Below are 20967 nucleotides of genomic sequence, written 5' to 3'. Positions count from 1 at the left end.
GGAGGAGGAGCAGTGGAAAGGACACTTGATTTCTCTTCTAGTGTGAGATACCAACAGGAAAACAGCCTTGTTTTGCCTTCAGCTAAATATGTCAAGTGAAGCAGGAAAGTTAAAGTCAACAGCTTTGAAATGTCACCTACTAATTAAATACATTATCATGTTGGTTGTCACAAAATAAAAGTTTTTGGCCGAGTGGGTGAGCCTTACCTTATGCTTCCCCTGGTTCTAGGTGCAGTCTGGGTACAGGAGTTGATGGGGTGTTTTACTGATAAAAACAGGAATATAAAGCTATATTTAAAAAAAATGAGAGGGAGTTAAACATGACACAGCCAATGCTGTGCATCATCCTGCAGGGTGAGAGGTGCTGAGGGCCATGGAGCAAAGAACCACTGAGGTTCCGTCTTCAAATAAACTGGGGCTTAATTTGCTGTTTCCAGTAAGATCTGAAATCACAGGGGGGTGATTTTATGTTCATTGCTGAGCTAGAGGTGTGCAGGTCAGCTGAGAAGGTGTGATACCATAAATGCTTTTCTTTGTTTGCTTCGCTTCACCAGGTTGAATTATTGAACTTAAAACATTTTAAGAGTGAAATTGATGTTGTCTCTCAGAAGAGTATGAGATTGCTGTCTGTATTTAAAAAAAAAGGCACTAGATGATTTTTTTCCTCTACTGATTGGGTTATTTTGTGCTGTCTGTGTCCCAGAACATTTTATTAATCTCTTTTTGGTGCTAGTTCATTTTCTTTGGATTAATACTATCCTCTTTCAGGATTCAAGACCAGATTATTCTTAAGAACTTTGATTAGGAACAAACTGTGGTGAAGCAATGATTAAATCTGAGTTTGCTCTGTTGCCTTACATGTTTTTATTAGTTGTCAGCTCCTGCTTCATTGCTGATACTCAATATTTGCTCTCCCTCCTGTCGGGGCAGCTGAGCCAGTGCTTGGGTTTAAGTGGTCTCCTGGAAATCTGGATTATGCAAGGTCATGATTGGCTTTAAAGCCACTTTTCTCACCTTGTTTTTCCCTTGGGGAACACTTCTTTCCCCAGTTTCAGCCTGTCCTATCCAGTTTACCATGTCAGTTACTTTAAAAATGTTGTTTTTAAAAGAAGGAAACAGCAAAATGTAATTGGGTAGCTGGAAGGTGGAGAAAGCCTGTGAAGGGGCAGAGTAATGTGGCTTTAATACTTTCCTGGCATTGCCTGTTGAACAGCTTTAAGGAGGAAAATGGTGAAAGTGGGATTCAGGCTTTGCTTGCTGTGGGTGTTTTTGTTCCAGAACAATCTTATAGCTTGGGGTTTAAATTACACAGGCAAATCAATAAAATGGAAGCTGTTAATGCTCCAGTGCATTAAAAAAACATAAGTTTCTCTGATTATTTTTTTCTGTGAGAAAACGTTCAGGTTGTTTACATCAGGAATTGTCTGCTGGATGTCAATCTGCTGTTTTCCCTTCACCCTGCAGCAGCACCAGTGCATTTTTAACAATGCAGTTGTTCCCACAGCAGCCTGCTGCTGTCAGAAATCCCCATTTCCTATTCATCAGGAAGTTAGGGAAGCATACTTCTCGTTCATTTTAATTTGGCACGAGTCAAACATTTAAAAAATCTACAGGCTTGACGAAGTATTCCTTAAACGCTCTTTGGTGCTACAAATACCTTGATCAAAGCAGAGCCAGCAGAGCAGGGCTGGCTGAGACTGTTTTAGTTGGCAGAGGAGGGGGAGTGGACTGGGAATTGTCTGCAGCTCTGAGCAGGGGAGCTGGGGCTCCAGTGTTGCTTCACCTCCCCCAGTGTTAATTTTAACCAAATTGATCCAGTCCTCCCTCGTTCCATGTCCTTCAGCCTGGCTGCAGTTGCTTATCCCGCTGTTGTGGCTCTGAGCTGCAGCCTGAGCTCTGCTAGGGCTCCATCAAACCTGGCCAAAATCCCGAGTTTTGGATCTCCTGAGCTTCTGGCACAAGAGAGGAATTTCTGGAGGAAATAGCAGAGGGTCAGCCAGTCCTGTCTGTCATTCACACCCAGCACTTTCTGCTGCTTCATTCCACCCATCGCCACCCCACTGTCCCCAAAAGGAAACAAGTCCTTTTGTCAAAAACTCTCTTTTAATTGAAGAGTGCTGTGTTTTGAAAGTGGAAATTCTCACTGAATTTCTTCTCAGATCAGGCCATTTGAAGAAACAGATTTGTATTTTCTTCTGGCTGAGAGTATGGCTTCAGAGCTAAGTTTTGAGGTTTTTTTAAAATTAAATAATAATATTTAATGTGTTTCTTTTGTAGTTTACACTGATTTTAATGCAAATAATTATAAACAGTGAAATTTCCTTTTATCTCTTTGTTTGTGGTTAACAAGTCCTAAAATTCTGTCCATTCTCTTTATCTTAATTAAAATGTTGATTGTGATTACTTCTGGCTGATGAAAACACACAATTAAAACTTAGCTGAGTGACTTGTGTGAGAAAATCCAATAAATGTGCAGAAATTCAGTTCCTCTGTGTCCCCAAAGGGGTTAAGGGACATTTTGTAGCCCCACACCCGCCAGGTACAGAAATTAAACCTGTTTTAGGGAGGGCTCTGATAGGCTGTGGTGGGAAATCCAACAGGAATATCCTTGTGAATCCTTCAGGATCTCAGCAAAGCTCTCTGCAGAGAGCCCAGCCAGGGGAACTCTGTCCCAGGGCTCTGTCCCTGCTGAAGCTGCCTCCTCAGGAGTGGTTGTGAGCAAAGAAAACCCTGCAGAGTTGGTTACAGGATTGTTTTGTCCCAGTGAAAGTGTCTTCCTCACCTTAAATAGCCAGCTGTTGGCTTTAAATGTATGATGCAACAGCAGTAATTACATTTAAGATATGAATATATTAATTATGTAGTGCCTCTAAACCCATGCGTATCCAGCTTTGATTAAGGCTCAATTTAAATATCAAAAGTAGTGCAGAGCCATGTCTGTGGGAAAAAGGGCTTTATCTGCCTGCAGAGATCAAAAGTGGGAGAAGTTGACTGAATTTTGGTGTTTTGGGAGCGGGGCACGAAGCACAAGGTGGGATTAGCTGAGTGCTGAGGGTTGTGCTGGTTTGGGAACAATCCTGGAGCCTGGGAACCCTGGTGCCAGGAGCGTTTGGGAATCATCCTGAGAACCCTGGTGCCAGGAGGGTTTGGGAATCATCCTGGGAACCCTGGTGCCAGGAGGGTTTAGGAATCATCCTGGGAACTCTGGTGCCAGGAGGGTTGTGCTGTTTTTTGGGAATGATCCTGGAGCATCTCCCGTGGGCTCTGATGGGACCAGCAGCTCCAGCTCAGCCCTGCCTCAAGGGGAAGGGAGACATTTGCACAAGGACAGGAGCACGGGGGCTCTCATCCAAGAAGCTGACCTGCACTTTTCTCTGGGACAGCAAGCAGAGGTGAAGGGAGAGGTGGAGAAAGGAGCAGCAGAGGCACGGGGTGAGCAGTGACAGCCAGAGAGAGGCAGCTGCTGCAGCCAGGCTCTGTGGGAGCTGGGAGCAGCTCATTCCTACAATTACACTCATTTATTTCTACATTCCCACAAACACAGCAGAGCTGCAAACCTGCCCTCCCATCCTGCCGTTTAGACCTTTCCTGGTGCGAATTTCCAGCTTGGATAAATGAGTCCAAATTGCCTTTTTAAGGTTTTCCTGTGTTCCAGAGGGACCCAGAACACGACCAGCAGATGGATTTCAGCAGCATGTTTGTGCTTTCTCCCATCCTGACTTAATTTGATGTCACATTTAAAATGCTAATGGCCACACTCTGAATCGGAGCATCAGAGGGAAACTTTACACCAGAAAAACGCTGAATTTGCCGTACAAAAGGAAACGTTATTAATTGTGATGCAGTTGCCCTTTGTGCCTGTGTGTTTACTTGATTGAAGCATCTTGACTGTGGAGCTTTCTCCTTGAAGCCTGATTTGAATGGAGTATACAGCTGGATTGCCCCAGGGCCTTGTAACAATTTATAGTCTGGATGGAAAGGCAGAAGTGCATAAAAAGACAGTTGTGAAATGCTGCTAGTGCCCTGTAATAGAAAATCTGGGTATGATGACCTTGGCTGTGTGGGCCTCTGGGATCTCTTTGCTCCAATCCAAAGGATTATAAAAGGGAAAGGATTGCATCTCACCTGGAATAAAGGAGGGGTAAAAATCAAAAGAAATTTGTTTTTCTAAATTATACAGTTCATGCTTCCTCTCCTTTGCATTCCTCCTGCATATGGCCTTGCATTTTAGCAAACATGGTAAATTTACATCTGTTATTCTCTGCACTGTTACAGGAGCTGGGGTTTTTGCATGCAAATATCTGGGTGAGGTTTCTGTAGCCACAAGCATTTATGTATTTAAAAGCCTCATTCTGTTTGCAGATGAATTGATGTTCTGTTCCTGAACTGCAGCTGAATTAATTTGTGGCAAATTTTTCCTGGCCAGTTCCGAGGCAGCGTGACCTTTCCTTTTTGGTGTGGAAAAAATGCTGATTAGTACAGATTTTCTTTCCTGATCCTCCAGATCCATCGCTCTTTCTACGGCCAAAAAAAGGCAAAAAAATATTTTCTTCTTCCTCCAAATCGCTGCTAAACCTTTTCAAGGCGAGGCTGGACGGGGCTTGGAGCAAGCCAGAGTGGTGGGAGGTGCAGGGCTGGAGCTGGGGGGGCTCTGGGGTCCCTCCAAGGCTGGTTCCAAGGCTCTGGAGTGGCACAGCTCCCTCTGCCATTGAACAGAGCAGCCTTGCTAACAGGAGCCAGACGAATGAGGCGTTTGAAGGAGCACTGAATTATTTACAATAAAAAATTTAGCCTGCAAATGAGATTGGCTTTTCTAACGTGCAGCGGGTTCTGTGCTTGCATGGGGCACGTGTGGGGTGGGAGGGGAGGCTGGGGATGTGGTGCAGGGCTTTGGAGGGGTGGCAGTGATGGAGAAGCAGAGGTGACAGTTTAAGGATTGCATGGCAGGGGCTGCACAGTGATTAAATCCACTGATGCTGTCACTGAGCCGTGAGGCTGCAGATAACATTCTCTCCCTGTGCTGAAAACAAGAATCAATACAAACTCCTTGACAGGGGCTAAATTATTAAATAGAGCCTTCCTTACGATGTTTCATTATCTGGGATTTACCTCAGCTAGTGATTTGTCAGCAGCACAGGGAGATTTGCTGGGCGTTTTGTATTAAAATAATTCCAGATGCATATGAATCCATTTTGATAATTCCCCTCCTTTTTACAATGCTTCTCTGTGTATTTTTTTTTTTTTCCCCTTTGGTTGCTATTACCCAGATGCCACTTTGAATTCTCACACAGATCCTAAGCTGTGCTGCACAGTGAGGTTTGGGCTTGTCACATCTGTGTAAAAATAAATCCTTTTTGTATGGCAGACTGTTCTCTAAGTGCTGCTTTCAGGCTGTTAAATTAGCAGGGGATTTGCAGTGTCTCTCAGGTGAGCTTCAGAACTGAGGGAAGAGGCACGAGGCTGCTCTGTGGATTTATGGGTACTGGAGTTTCGCTGGACTCGGCTGAAATATAGAGCAACATTCTTTTTATTTTGTTGTACATCTTGTGAAGGAAGGCAGGAGCAGGAACCATCCATTCTGAGGCAGCTAAACCAGCATATTTTGCATTCCCAAGGTGCTCAGGGCTGCGTGGAGATGCTGTGTTCAGACCTGGCTGAGATGTGTCATTTCATCCGTGCCATTATTTTGTCAATTAATGAATGTTTAGCATTTCTGTGGGATTTTGGAGTTGTTTTTCTGAGTAGCCTTGATAGTGTAATGCAGCAGTGCAAGTGAATGAATTCCTGCAGAGCTGCAGTGTTGTGCCACAATTGCATCCTGGTCCTTTGGAGAGGCAGTGCTCATATTTGGGGGTTTAAAGCAGATGGCAGCATTGTTCAGAGTGAGGATTAACAGCTGGAAGTTAAGGCTGTATGTGTGTTTGTGAGGGCTCAAATCCAGCTCTGCCTCCATTCCTTCCATATGGCCTGGATCTTTGCAATTGCAATCCAGACCTTGCAACTTAAGGGCTACATAAAAAAAGCCCAAACAAATATACAAAACACCAAAACAAACAAAAAAACCCCACAGCATTATCCACAGGGGGTTGTTTTGATTTTTTTTTCCTTTTTAACGTGATTGCCCTGTTTGTTTTTGCCCCACTTGGCATCCAGCAGTCTGAATTTCTGTGCCTGGCTTGGGAGCACTGGAGGCTATGGGGGATTATTCCCCCCAGGAAAGGCTCCTGGGCTGCTTCCCTGAGCTGATATTTATAATTTCATTAAGCCCTTTGTCATGGCGGTGTGGTCTTTACCACCTTTAGCTTTTTATTTTACCTTTCTCCTGCCTCGTTTCCTCCCCCTTACCCGAGGTAAACCTGTTTCCTACACCTGTGCTGAGATAATTGAGTGCTAAATAAATCATCGTGTGCCAGCTGGAAAATACCGAGAAAAAAAATGTTATCTCTAGCTTTTAGGGGGAAAAAAAGTATCAAATTGTACATTAGCTGGGTTTTATGTAGCAAGAGAAAATGGAGTTAGAATAAATGTAGCCATGTCTTGTGGTGTTGAATAGTGAGAGCATCTGTCATGTTTAATAATGCTTCTGACCTTTAGGATTATTGAAGTCGAAATTTCCTCTCTGGTCATTTGGGGGTACTTGAGCACTGTCAGGTTTCTTGTGTGTCTGCTCAGCCTCCAAAGACACATTGTTATGCTTTGTGAGCTGCTGAGGATAATTCATTAAAGAAATTTGTTTTGCTGCTTTCGGAAGGGTTTCCTTGAGGAATGTGAAGTGCCACTGTGGCCACTGAGTTGCAGAGTGTGTCCCATCCCTCAGGAATTGCTCTTTAGGGTGGAGGTGATGCTGGCAGTGCTCCTGCCTGCAGGTCTGGGGGTGTGGGACACCCTAAACCTGGCAGAGTGTCCTGGCAGGGCAGGGATGCTCTGGGGCTGAGCCTGAGCTTTGGGACCACGCTGTGCAGCAGGAGGTGGTTTGTGCAAGGTTATAAAATGCTGGGAAAGGTCTGCACAGGCTGAGAGGGACAGGAGAACCGGGAGGGGAGAAGGGTGGATGCTTCCTGAACTGCTGCCTCGGTGGCAGGAAAGGCAACATCTCTTTTTCTGAGTACCTGTTCTGTGCCTGAGTGGCAGGAAAGGCAGAATCTCCTTTTTTTGAGTTCCTGTTCTGTACCTCAGTGGCAGGAAAGGCAACATCTCCCTTTTTGAGTACCTGTTCTGTACCTCAGTGGCAGGAAAGGCAAAATCTCCCTTTTTGAGTACCTGTTCTGTACCTCAGTGGCAGGAAAGGCAACATCTCTTTTCTTGAGTACCTGTTCAGTGCCTCAGTGTCAGGAAAGGCAGAATCTCCCTTTTACTCAGCAGAACGGATGCAGCCACTTAGGGAAATGCCTCAAGGCAGCTCCACAGTGTGCTTCAGATGCTCTCAGGCTGGGTTTTGTCCCCCGCTGTCACCTCTGGGGACGGGTCCCTGCCCAGCACTCGCAGCCAGGGGTGTGATGGATCTGAATTTTTGACACTGCAATCACTGAACGCTAATCCATGGAGGATTTGGACTTGTAATTTTGATTAAAGTGATTGATTTTTAAAGCAGCCTCAGTTCCTTTTGGGCCATTAGAGGGTATTTGAAAGGAAAATAACTCTTTAATTTAATTAGTAGTGTGTAAGCATCCTGCTCTGCTTTCTAAGCAGAACTTCTGGGGGTTTTTAAATCATATTCCCTTCTGTTGTTTGTTGGCACATTTTAAGGTTAAAAGTGATGCAAATTATTAAGACCAACAAACTCGTGCTGAGCAACTCTTAAACTTCAAATAAAGTTTTTCCTTTGGGAAAACACCCAAGTTGTGTTGTTGTGTAAAGCAATCCTTGTCCACCCACCTGGATGTGATACTAATATACCCCATGGAAGGAATGCTGTGTAAACAACAAAGTGCTTCCCTTTTGTTTGTAAAACATCCTTTTTAGACTACAAACACGTCTAAAGCGTTCAGTTTATAGAGAGAATCAAATAAGTAAGATAAAAGAATGTGTATGTTTCAGTGCTGTGGAATAGAAAGACATAATTTATGCTCTGTATCTCCCGTCGTTGCGATTAGTGACCTGAGGCTGTTGAACTTCCTCTTTATGGATTGGGAAAATGCTGTGACAGTTTTCAAGGGAATTGCTCTCTTTGAGTTTAAAGAGATGAAAATGGGTCTGCTAACAAGGACCAGCTTCAGCGTCTGCTTTCATATTCCTCATGTTTAAAAAAAAAAAAAAGAAGGCAAGAAAAGAAAAGGCAATTGGGTGCTTTGATATGTGTGAACCCCGGGACCCTGGCAGGCAGAAGCTGCAGGATGTGGAATATCAGACAGGGCTGCAGGGAGGTGTTCCCTGGGATGCTTTTTGCTGTGGCTGAGGAGATTGAGATGGGTGTTTTCCAAGAGGGGAGCTGCCATTTGGTGCCAGTTTTCCTGTTCTGAGCTGTTGTGGTGCTTCCCATATTGATATCCCAGGATATTCCCAGACCCTGGAATTCCCTCTCCCTGTGCTGGGCTCTTGATCCAGGGTGATGATCACCAGCCTGGACTGGGATTTAGAGCTCCCCTCCCTCAGCTGGGGCAAATTTGTGAGAAAATACTGAAAACCACCTCCCGATTTCAGGTGTGCATTCGTGGGCTGTGCTGCACCCTCAGAACACGAACTCTGGGGGTTTTGAGCTGCTTTGGGCCTTTCAGCTGAAAACTTCACCCTCTGAAGTGCAAAATTCCATTAACTGTGGTGAAATATCATCATAAATCTCTGATCTGGAGGTGATTAAACCAAGGGGTGTTTGTTACTAAAGACATTGGGCCAGGAAAACAAACAGCTGGGAGCACATCTGGAGCATGGCTGCGTTTGCACCAGGCACGGTAAATATTGAAATTGGAGCTAATACCACGTTTCTTACAGATTAATTTATCACGTGCTCCTTGGGAAGCACTTGTAGGACGAGTGCTGCAGTTTGCACCAGTTCAAGTGCTGGGAAATGGCTTTGGATTTGTCAGTGTTGCTTATGCCAGTGCATGAATATTTGATTTCCCTTTTCCAAGGTACTGAACGCTCAGGGAGCTCCAGGGCTCTTCGGGTCAGGCTCCCAGGGAGATGGCACAGCCAGAGTGCAGACAACTGCAGGGGCAGCTGAAATATGGGCTTCAGTATTGATCCAGGCTTCTCCCCTTCACTTGTGTGTCACAGAGAGGCAGAGCTGCACTTTTGATTGCACAATCTCTAACATTTCCATTTCCCCAAAAACAGGCTCCTGCTCAGCAGCTTGCAGAACCAAGTTCATGGAAGTGTTAAAACCTTTCTGAGAGGATTGTCTTTGGTGAAAGGAAGCTGATGTAAATCATGAGCTCTCTCTAAACCGTCAAACCAAGTTTTGTACAAATTCCCTGAATGACTTGTGGTCATTTTTCTGTTTTGTAAGGTTCCCTGCCAGTTTCTGCATTGATGGGTGATGGTGGCACGCAGAGTCCTCCTGTTTCCAGTGGGTCTGGAAAGAACTGGCGGTGCTGCTTCCCTTGGGGGTGAATCCGTGTGCCCAGGCCAGGGGGAGAAGCATCAGCCTCATCATCATCCTCAGGAGGTTCTGGAGCCAGAGCCTTTGAAGGTGGCACTGATGGGTTCCATCCAGTGCCTCCAGTAATGGAGGAAATTAATTGGAGTTCTGCACCAGGGCTGAGCGCTTTCTGCTGCTTGGCCTCAGCTTTCTGCTGCTGGACCTGGGAGTGAATTAACACCTTGACTTCTTTAATAGAAGTTATTAGTGGCTTCATTTGTTGAAGTTGTAATGCTGTGGCGATTATATGGCCCAAGACAAACGATTAACTTTGGAATTGTGCATTAGCTTGGCTGGCTGTGCTCACTGCAATTCAAAGCAGAGTGCACGTGGTGGCCATGGGATGTGTTTTTAAATGAGTTTAGAAACCACATTTCTCTATTTCAGAACTTTTTCTTGTGGGCCATCCCAGTTCTCTGTAAGTTCACACTTCCAGCACCCAAGAAAAGTGGGGGGCTTTTTTTGTATCTCTCTCCCAACTTTTTCTTTGAGACTTTTCTGTTCTAGCAGGTAAATGCATCCCGTTTATTTTCAGTGTAGTTATTTCTGATTTTAGTGTTTTCAATATCTGGTTATTTCCAGATGAATGGAGAGTATCTTTCCAATCTTTCTATTCAGATTAGATTGCAGCCTGTGGAGCTAGTTTGGGATATGTTTATTTAGTCCTAATTTACATATAAATACAAAGAAAAACTCCAAAGTCAGGTGTTGCTAATTTAGCTATTGATACCGGGGCAGGCAGCGCCAGTGCCAATCTGTGTTAAAATTCCCTGTGTGGTGAGATACAGCCTGTCTCCTTCAAATTGACATTTTTAAGATTGCTGCTTTGTTTCCTTGATGAGCTGCTCTGGGTGTTGGCCATTAATTACGGGCAGGGTTTTTGTTGAGGCTGTGCCTGGCCCTGTGTGAATTCTGTGTGAAAAGCTGATTTTGCTCTGCTGGTCACTAACACACATGCTGGGGCAGTTTCTGAGAAGAGGTAAACATTTCAGTAAGTGACCATTTCCCAGGTAAATGACATCCTCTGGGCAGCTGCACAAGGAAACATTCCCTTTCCAGGCATTTCTTTTCCAAACACACTTTGTTTCCTTGCTTTTGTGGTGAAACAGCCAAGCACAGGATCTGCTGATCAGTGCACTTTTATCCTTTTCTTTTTGTAATTTCCAACCCCAGCCTGTTGGCAAAGGTGCTTTAATTTTTCCTGGTATAAAATTGCCTGCCCGTGAGGTGATATTTTAGCAGGCAGTGACTGTTCAAACTCAGGGCTGGGTTTGCAGAGCAAACTGTCTCCTGATTGTTTTATCCTCCAGCTCTTGGTGTGTCTTTGTTCAAAGGTAAACCCCTCAGTGAGATGGTAAAGAAAATGTGGCCTCTTGATATTTAAAAGGTGAGAAATCTATTTAAACTGTGTATGATGGCTTTGAATAGCCCCACTGCTGAGTGCTGCTTGTTTTAATAGAAGTGATAAATACTGTGGCTGGTGCTGCTCTGCAATTAGATCTGAGCTATGTGCTATAAATGACATTTAATGGCAAATGTCAGGCGGGGCCCGAATGGTATCTTCATTTCAGTCTTGCACTTCTTTGGCATAATGCTAAAAAAATCTTAATGGAATTTAATTACTGGAGCATCCATTCAATGATCAGTTAAATGCATTTGTGATCCCATTAGGTGGTGGTGGCTGCTGGCTCCTGGTGCTGAGCTGAGCAGGAGATGCTCAGGAGGGTCCCTGGCAGTTCTGGGTCAGCAGCTCCCCCCAAATCTGCTCCTGGGGAAAGGCAAAATCTGTAATCAGAGTGGGGCTGGGAGAGGCAGAAAACACGAGCAGGGATGCTGTGATCAGAAACAGTGTTTATTGCTTTCTCTCTCAGCCGTTTTAATTACAGCCCATTAATGACTCTGGGGGTGTGTCTCCTTTTGGGGTGTTTGTGCAGTGACAGCAGAGATGTGGCACCTCCACGGCTCACCTGGGAGTTTGCACGAGTACTGTTTGTGAGTTTGTTGTGAAACAGCATTTCCCTGCCCAGCTGGGTGCAGTGGCACCAGTGGAGGGGCAGCAGCTTTGGGAGCTGCAGCACCTTCACCTGGACAATTACCTGAAATTCCACTTAACGTGGAGATGTGGGGAGGAAAATAGACCCAGGAATCCTGGATGGGAAAAAAGGAAACGGAGCAGAAAGAGACACAAAGGGATTAAATGAGGTAGTAAGCAATGACCCATAACCTTCATGGAAGATCTTATCATAGTTTTATTTTAAGCCAGTCAGTTTTTAAGCATAACTGCTTTTTTTTTTTAACAAGATGAAATTATCTTTTGTCGTTTAGGTTCACAGTGAAATGTTAAGGGTATTTTGTACCTAAGTGTATTTCACTTAAATGAAAACAGGTGACTTGCTGGTTCTCAGCACAGGGAGCAGCTTTGTTTCTGGTAAAGCTGGAAGGCTGATGGAATAAACAGTAGAGTTTATTTTAAATACAGACATCTCTCACAGTCATTACCTGAAATGAATAATGTTCTTTTTCTCCTCTAAAACCCTGGAAGAGGCTGTGCTCAAGGTGAGACATGGGAGTGACACTCAATAAAACAAAGGGCTGTTAGGTGACACTTGTTCCACAGCAGTCAGCTTTTGTAAAACGTGCTGGATTTGCTGAATTCCTCAGGGCTGCAGCGTGGTTGAAGCACGGGAGCTGCAGTACTGGCTGCTGGTGAGGTGCATCTCCCTGCTGGGCTCACCAGGCTCAGTTTGGTGCTGTTTGTGCATTTGCAGGTGGGTCTGTCCCCGCTGCGGTTCCTGCCCCGTGTGCAGCCCAGCGGAACACGCCGTGCTCACAGAGCCCTGCTGCAGCTCAGGGCTGTGCTGAGCTGTGTTTTTCAGCAAGTCTGGCAGCTCCAGTGCCAAACACCCACGCTGGGAGACAGCAGATGGCATCTCCTGGGCACTGACTGCGGGTGGGGCGGGCACAGGAGCGCCGTGTGCGCAGAGCTGCAGCCCGGGGAGCCCTGCAGGGGATTGCCCCGCTGCAAAGGTGGGTCTGGCCACGCTCTGCAGCTTGTAAAGCTGTGCACAGGCTGCTGGTGGGTGCTTGGGTGGGTCAGCGTGTGCCTGTAGGCTCAGCTGCGTTTGTGGTGCCTTCCCCTGTCCTCCTGCGAGGAACGAGGCCACAAATGAGTGTTTGTGATGTTTGCAGACAGCGCTGTTCGCGTTGTGGAGGTGCAGAACAAACACTTCCCTGGGCGTGCATGCCCTGGGGTCCGGGCCAGGTGTGTCCCTGCAGGTGTGCAGTGCTCTGTGCACCTGTGAGGGGCTGGGAGCCAGGGCAGGCTGAGTGTGAGGGGTGCTGTACATCTCAGAGTTCCTCCTACGCCAGCCTGAATTCATTTCCAGCACGCTGAGGCGACACAGTGAATCCCAAAAGGAGTTTTATTTGTGAGTAAAAAGGACACGTGAAAAATCCTTGCTGTAAACAGTCAGAAAATGTCAGGCACGAGCTGTTGTGAAAAAATCCAATATTGTTTTGTCAATAAATTACTCTGTGCCCTGCATAGATCACAGAAATGGGCCTTTACCCTGGAAACAGCAATATTTGCTCCCCCTGAGCTGGTTCCCAGCTCAGCTCCCACTTGAGTGAATGTACTGATGGATTTTCCGTGGCTTTCCCAAGGCTTCTCTTTTCCTGCCTCCCATTCCTGCGCTCTATCAGCCCAAATCACAGCCCTGGAGCCCTCCTGGTGTGCCCAGCGGAGCCACCCAGACGTGCCCCGTCAGAAAATCCTCGTGGATGGAGCAGTCAGTAGCTGGCAGGAGCAGGTTTAGAGGTTTATCTTTGGGGTGAGAGGCAGCCCTGCCCTGCTCTGGCCAGGGGCACAGGGGATTAATCTGCATGTGGCCACATTTACTGCTTTTATTTCACATTTGTGTTTCTTGCTGAACACTGACAATGCTGCTCTGTTTGCAAGGAGTAATTATGTGTTGCTATGCAGGCGTCTGAATTAAATAATCACGCTGCAAAAATAACATTCATTTGTAGTAATAACCTCTGCATTTCCAGGCTGGGTTTGCTTGGCTTACAAACAGCTGATCAGTTTTCTTAATTAATTAGCAAACAGCCTACAAAAAGATACCCTGAGAACGTGGAATCACACGTGCTGTTGTGGAGAGGGAAGAGAAATAATCCTTGCTGTGTGTCTTTAGCTCCTGATTTCCAGATAGGTTCATTTGTGTCCCCCTTCTGCTTTTTCTCTTTTTTTCCACCCACGGTGAATCTGAGTGGTCTTTATTTTTCCTTTTCTCTCCTTTGACTGTTAGTAAATGTCAGAATTGACTGAGTAAAATACAGTTGTGCAGCAGGAGTGAGGTTTCATGGTGGCAGACCATGGGAGGGAAGATGTTCTGCTCCTTGTCCCTGTTTGCTGTTTGTTTCTCTGGAACTGCTGCTGGTCCAGAGTGCCCATCTGTCACCTCCAGCATTTGGCTGGTTGTTCCCAAAGCTGGCTGTGATTTAACGTGGATATAAACGGGGCAAGGAGTGAAGTGCAGGATTAATCCCTCTGGGAGGATCTGCAGGACATCTGTGGGGTTTGGTTCCTCACCCCCCTGGAATCCCTGAAGATGCAGGAGCTCTGTTCTGAAGTGTCCCAGGGGAAACGGGCACCTTGGAACTGTCAAAATGCTGTGGAAATTGGGACATTCCTGCTTTTTAAAGAGAACTTGCAGCATTATTTTTTCCCCTTCAAGGCAGAGCCTCATTTTAAATGGAAGTTGACCAGATGCTTGTGAACTGAGATGCTTTAATCCATTTACAGATCCCATCTAATTCTTGTTCAATGTCCAAAACTGATTCATGCTGTTTAAAAGGAACAAAACCCAAAATGTCAGCGAGAATAAAACCCCCAAATGAGCACTTTGTGAGCGCTGCAGCAAAAGACAATATTTTCATTAAAGGGGAGAATGTGGTTTTGCAGCACAGGGAATCATTTTGAGCTGACAGAAAGACACTTGAAATTTAAAGCTCTTGCCATGGCTGCAGTTTCTGCAAGCCTGGATTTGGCATGTGACTGCAGCTTTTCAGATGTAAAGGTGTAAAAAAGGAAAAAAAAAAGTCACACTTTTAGGAGGTAGGGGACACTTCTTTTGTGTGCACATGGTTTGAAAATAAATAGTCTGCCACAGAAGTTGGCACCTTGACACCTCTGAGTGCAGTCTGCTTTATAAATGACATACGTATTTAGGAAGTTGGCTGACAAAATAGCATGTCTAGGAATTTCTGTGCCATGAGGGATGTAAATGTGAAAAGGGAGGCTCTGACAGACGTTTTGTATTTTTAGCAAGATTGAAGCTTCAGATTAAACCCCACAAAATCGTCTGTGCTGGAGAGTTGGGCATAAAAAAGGGGTTCTCAGGGTGCAGCTGTTAAATGAATTGGACAAAAACGACGAGTGGTGGTAAAAAAAGGATTTAGGAAGGAGATCAGCTCATCTTCCCCCAGAAAACACCCCCAAAGAAACCCAGAACCCACAACCCAGCCTGCCCAAGCCCAAGTGCATCATTGTCCCAGACTTTTCTGTGAAGGGTTCCTTGCACATCTCGCTGTAAATGATGTTTTTGTTGCTGCTTTGCCTGTGTGGAGGCACGGAGCCGTTCCATAGGCAGCATTCCGTGCTCCAAATGGGCACGTCAGCAGCAGAGTCTGAAATTGCTCTGGTCTTTACCTTGGCCCCGTTTATCTTCTCATTTCTAAATCACTTAAAATGCCTCTCTGACAGAATTGAGGTGTTAGGAGTGAAGAGCTGGGACCTGGGGGCAGACCCTGGATTCTCTGAGAGGTGCAGCACCTTTGGGTTGGTTGTGTTTTGGTTCTATCACCTGTTTGGTTATAACTCTAACCTCACGTGTTTTCTCCATAGCTTTAAAAGACACATTCTTGTTGTTTTCTGAGGTGAAAGAAAAGCCATTTCTGGGTGTTAGGGACCCCCCTGTAATCTGCTTTGTTTTGTGGTGGTGCCCTGTGAGTGCCATCAGTCCCAGCCTGGTGGGCAATCTCATTTCTGAGTGATTGAACACTGCAGAGCGCTGGGAACACTTTGTGCTCACTGTGAATATTCCTGAGAAGCTCTGTGTAATCCCTGCTGTTCCAGGTGCCAGCACACACTGGGTGTTTGCTGGGGCTTCCACGACTTGTGGCAACCAGCAAAAACTTCTTTTGGCCTTGCCTGAAGGACCAAAAGGATCTTTAGGGAGGTGGGACAGAGTGAGGTGGGTGGTCCCTTATGGCAGCAGGGGAAAAACCTCACTTTGAAGCACAGATTTCTTCCCTCCAGTGCTGAAATGAGTGTGAGTGCTGCCCTTGGCCGTGTCCCCTGTGCTGTGACAGAAATGGCAGGGAAAGGGGTGGTGGCATCACCGTGTCCCCTCAGCCTTGGGCTGGGAGTGTCACCTCAAAACAAAGAGCTAAGTGAACCAAGAAATAACATACAGCCTAAAAATTATGTATACGTTGAGTGTCTTACAGAAAAGATTTTAGAACCACAGTGAAAAAGAGCATTCCAAATGCTCTTCACTGCAATTGAGATTAAGAAGCAGAATACCCAAATCCACCACACTCAAATGAAGCAGGCCCCAGAAGCCCCTTGGAAATTGATACCAAGAAACAACGAACCGAAACTAAAACTTATTCAAGCAAAATGAGTATATTGCAAGGGGGGGTAGTTTGTCATTTTATTTATAGAACTGTTTTAGGTCTAATTGTAATTAAAGTCCTAGAATACCTCTGTCCAAAAGAGGGCAGGGGGACAGTGGCAGTGCCATCCATCCCTCCTTTTTGTGGGATCCCCTCGGGGCATGCAGAAGCCAAGGATCACCTGCACACAGAGCTTGGGCACTGCCAGAGTTGCCCCTGCAGAGCTCTGGAAGGACACACAGCCATCCCTGCACATTCCCTGCATTCCTGCTTTGCCCAGGTGCAGCAGCTCCCTCTTTTCTCTCCTGAGTCTCTGGATGCTTGTTCACACCTGGGACGATTTTGGGTTTGTGGGGAAGCTTTGGCAGCCCCTTCCCTGGCAGAGCACTGTGCACATTTCCAGTCCTCCTCCTCCTCCCCTGCTGTCACTGCTGTTCCAAAGCTGCACCCCAAATTCCAGGCTGGATTTTGCACTGCATGTGCAGATGTGCCTCCTGTGCAGGGCTCCGTGGGGTTCTGTTCTCTGAAACGCTCCAGAGGCAGAACACCAGAGCCTTGGTGCTCGTTGTGAGCTGTCCTTATGTGTGTGAGTGGGATCGGTGCCAGCGCAGCTCTCCGAGCATCCTCTCAGGGTTTGTGTAACAAAGACTGGGGTTTTTGTCCTCTCAGCTGACAAACACAAAGAGCATTTGCAGAGAAATGCTGCGTTGATGTTTGCCATCATTGCTGCGAGCTCCACTGAGAGCATTTATGAACTCTTAGCGAGAGGGTAACAGATTATTTACTGGAGTTTTTGTCTCCAGAATTCAGAGACTGCTCATAAAAGCCGTGGTGCACAGAGCATTATTTCAGCAGAACAGCCGAGCCTGCAACCCCGATTTTGGAACAGCAGGCAGCAGAAACCAGAGCCGCCTCTCACTCGTTGTCCTTTTGATTTTTTTGCCGTGCTTTAGACCAGCTCGCTGGCTTTGATGGCAAATGTTTTGTGTGGAAGGCTCGGGCTGCTCTGCCCTGCCGGGGATGTGGATGCGGCTTTCCTGGCACAATGCTGCCACTGGCAGTGGTGTGCTGGTATTGCACGGGCTCTGTCGGGAAATGCCTTTCCCGGGAAGGTTTCTGTGCTGTTTATTCAGCAGAAAGGCTCCCACAGCCGGGCTGCTGCGGGGACACAGCAGAGCCCCCCTGGCACTGCCCGCCGGGCTTGGCACGGCTCGGGAGCAGCCTGGGAGCGCTCTGCAGGATTGCAGGACACAGCAAAACAGCCTGGTGCCTCATGCAGAAAGAATGTTCCTTTCCCTGCAGGCCTTTGTTTGTTCTAGGGTTCGGGAGCAGCAGGGAGAATTGCAGACCAGGGGGTTTGGAGATAAACTGAGCAGAGTCTGCAGTGACTTGCTATAAAAGTTCTCTTTGAGTGGTGTTTATGCCCCGGTTTCCTTCTAAGAAGGAACAAATGGGTGGCGGGAGCCTCAATGAAAAAAAGAGCATTTGGGGAAGACAGTTTAGTGTAAATTTTGCTGTGGGGTTGATGAGCAGTCAGAGCCTGTAATTATTGTGATTGAAGTGCAGCATCCTTTTCTTTTGTGTAATAAAGAACATCTATGATTATGTCTGGATCCATCTGTCCTTAGGGGGAAAAAAAATCTATTATCTCTTGGTTTCGACTGCTAAGAATGGTTGCATTGAATGGTGTTACTGTGGGTATTCTTTTTTGAATGTTTGGCCATAAATGCTTCTTATTTGTGGAAATCGGCAGACTGCACGAGGCCAAAAATTGCAGTTCTTTTCTGATCCCTGCCTCTTTGCTTGGGTTAATTAACATGAGTGAGTAGATTGGGGTTTGCTGGTCAGATGCAGAGAGACACAACTGATGCAGGAGGGTGTCCCTGCCTTTGTCTGGGCTGGAAATCAATCTGTCAGCAGCACAGGCTGGAGAAACAAACGCTTTCCTCCCTCTGGGTCTGCCCCTGGGGCTTTTCCCAGGGAGGGCTGTGGGGCTGTGGGCTGATTTCCCTGTCAGTAATGCCCCAGGGTTGTTTTGCAGAGCAAGAGGGACCATCTGCTGATGAACGTCAAGTGGTACTACCGCCAGTCCGAGGTGCCCGACTCGGTGTACCAGCACCTGGTGCAGGACAGGCACAACGAGAACGGTGAGTGGGCCCTGCCCTGCCCCATGCCAGCTTCAACAGAGCCAGCCTGGCCCATGCCAGCTTCAACAGAGCCAGCCTGCCCCAATCCCAGCTTCAACAGAGCCAGCCTGGCCCATCCCAGCTTTAACAGAGCCAGCCTGCCCCAATCCCAGCTTTAGCAGAGCCAGCCTGCCCTGCCCTGCCCCAATCCCAGTTTTAGCAGAGCCAGCCTGCCCCAATTCCAGCTTTAGCAGAGCCAGCCTGTTCCTGTAATCAGGGGCATTCCAGGCGTGCTGGAAGTGCTGGGCTGCATTATTAATAATAATTAATAGCAGCAGCAGAAACAATATTAATAGCATTGTAGTATTATTATTAGTAGTAGTATTTATTCTCTCATTGAGAGAGGATAGAAAAGCAGAATCGCCCTGGATCCTTGGCAGGCCTCCTGGACAGTGTACTGATAAAGAACTGAGCACCAAATTATCTGCAGAAATTGGGGATCTCCTCTGGTTTTTGTGGTTCTGCCACAGTCTCATGAGAACTGTGTCTTTCACAGTTGTGCTCCCCTGCCCACGTGAATATTCCCTGTGATTGGTATTGCAGTGGGGGATGGAGCTGAAGCACTGGGAGCTGAGTTTCCCCTTTTCTCTTTGCAAAAACAAGTGTGATCTTGTGTTTCATAGAAGCAGAAGAAACTTTAGTACATATCCCAGTGTCATTTATCTCCTGCCTCCAGGGAAGACATAACATTTGCTTCTGTTCTTACCAGGAAATTTCCTTGAGGCAACTGTTAAAAATTCTGAAGATACTCCAAGGTGAACTGTGATGATAAAAGTTGATGATTGAAATGTGGAATGCAGCAACTTTCTGGTGCCTGACAGAACAAAGTTGAGCACACGCTCCCCTTTTAAAGGACATTTTGTGTGTGCTTTTAGCAAAAGCTCCACAAATCTAACATTTCTGTTGCTAATTTATTTGAAACTTCTAACAATGAGATTACAGGCACAGTGTCAAAAAGTATTTTTGATAGCATGGCTGCTTTTTAATGCAGTCTGCTGTGTGTGGAGAAGTATTTTTGTGTCTTCCTCAAAGGTATTAGAAAGAAGTCATGGAAAAAGTTGTCTTCCAGTTCTTTTGTTAACACTCAGAATTGTCTGTGTTTGAACATGAATGTCAATATTTACCTCAAAGCCAGAGCACTAGGCAGTTACACTGTCAGGATTTTGTTGAAGATTTGACACTAAATGTGCACAGGAACCCTTACCTCATCCTGGAAACCAGAACAAATTCATTTCCTTGGTTCCTTCCACCTGGGAGTGAGTGCTCCCAGTGCTCCAGAGGAGTCACCCAGTGCCCTTAGGGAGGTTTTCCCCTTCAGAAGTCCTGGGAAGATTGATGGATGAGAATAGAGGAGATGTTCTTCCATGTTAATTCTGGCATCCCACACCTGAGTGACCACACGAAGGGTGTGTTTGTCCCCGCTGAGGAGCACCCTGGAGCTGTGCCCTGCTGGGGCAGTGGCAGTGGTGCCAGCTGCTGTCTCAGGCTGTGTCTGTGTTTGTGCCTGGCAGATTCGGGCCGGGAGCTGGTGATCACAGACCCGGTGATCAAGAACCGCGAGCTCTTCATCTCCGACTACGTGGACACCTACCACGCTGCTGCCCTCAGGTCAGCAGGGCTGGGGACACCTGGGGACAGCCTGGGATGGGCTGGGGACACCTGGGGACAACCTGGGATGGGCTGGGGACAGCCTGGGATGGGCTGGGGACACGGGGACAGCCTGGGATGGGCTGGGGACAGCCTGGGGAGAGCCTGGGATGGGCTGGGACAGCCTGGGATGGGCTGGGGACATCTGGGGACAGCCTGGGGACAGCCTGGGACGGGCTGGGGACAGCCTGGAGAGAGCCTGGGATGGGCTGGGGAGAGCCTGGGATGGGCTGGGGGACAGCCTGGGACAGCCTGGGCTGGGCACAGAGGTGTCAGGGGCTCTCAGGGACAGCCTGGGGACAGCCTGGGGACAGCCACGGGCTGGGGACAGTGTGTGGACAGCCTGGGATGGGCTGGGGACAGCCTGGGACAGCCTAGGGACAGCCTGGGACAGCCTGGGCTGGGCACAGAGGTGTCAGGGGCTCTCAGGGACATCCTGGGGACAGCCTGGGACAGCCTGGGACAGCCTGGGCTGGGCACAGAGGTGTCAGGGGCTCTCAGGGACATCCTGGGGACAGCCTGGGACAGCCTGGGCTGGGCACAGAGGTGTCAGGAGCTCTGGGGCACAGCCAGGGGGACAGAGGTTCCTGGGGTCACTGAGCCCCAGCCCAGCTGTGCCCTCTCCCCTGCAGCTCTGGCTCTCTGGGTAAATGGCACTGAAGGCAGCTGTGAGTGCTTTCCCTGGTCCCAGCTCAGCCCAGACCCGGGGAGATCTGCCTGCCCAGCAGGGAAGGGCCCGGTGTGTGCCTTGCCCTGTGCCCTGCCCTGGAGCTGCTGCTCCTGCACCCTCCAGGCTGAGCTGCCCAGCCTTGGCAGGCTGAGGGAGACACTTCCAGTGTTCCAGTTCCCAACAGCAAGGCATTATTTGTCAGCTGATTT

The 20967-nt window shown here is 47.4% G+C and overlaps 1 protein-coding gene across 5 annotated transcripts in view; it reads left to right on the top strand.

Annotated features, from left to right (window-relative positions):
* RERE (arginine-glutamic acid dipeptide repeats) overlaps positions 1–20967 on the top strand; it is a 163421-nt gene that overhangs the window by 64506 nt on the left and 77948 nt on the right. For all 5 annotated transcript variants that reach the window (XM_072917437.1, XM_030289536.4, XM_072917435.1 and 2 more), the window contains 2 exons: positions 18297–18402; positions 19953–20049. In XM_072917437.1, coding sequence (XP_072773538.1) covers positions 18297–18402; positions 19953–20049 — 203 coding nt within the window. The remainder of the gene's footprint in view (positions 1–18296; positions 18403–19952; positions 20050–20967) is intronic.

This window comes from Taeniopygia guttata, chromosome 21 (genome assembly GCF_048771995.1).
Source record: "Taeniopygia guttata chromosome 21, bTaeGut7.mat, whole genome shotgun sequence".
In the NCBI taxonomy this organism is placed as follows: domain Eukaryota; kingdom Metazoa; phylum Chordata; class Aves; order Passeriformes; family Estrildidae; genus Taeniopygia; species Taeniopygia guttata.
The sequence above is the reverse complement of the archived record's forward strand: the minus strand, read 5'-3'. Positions and strand labels throughout refer to the sequence as shown.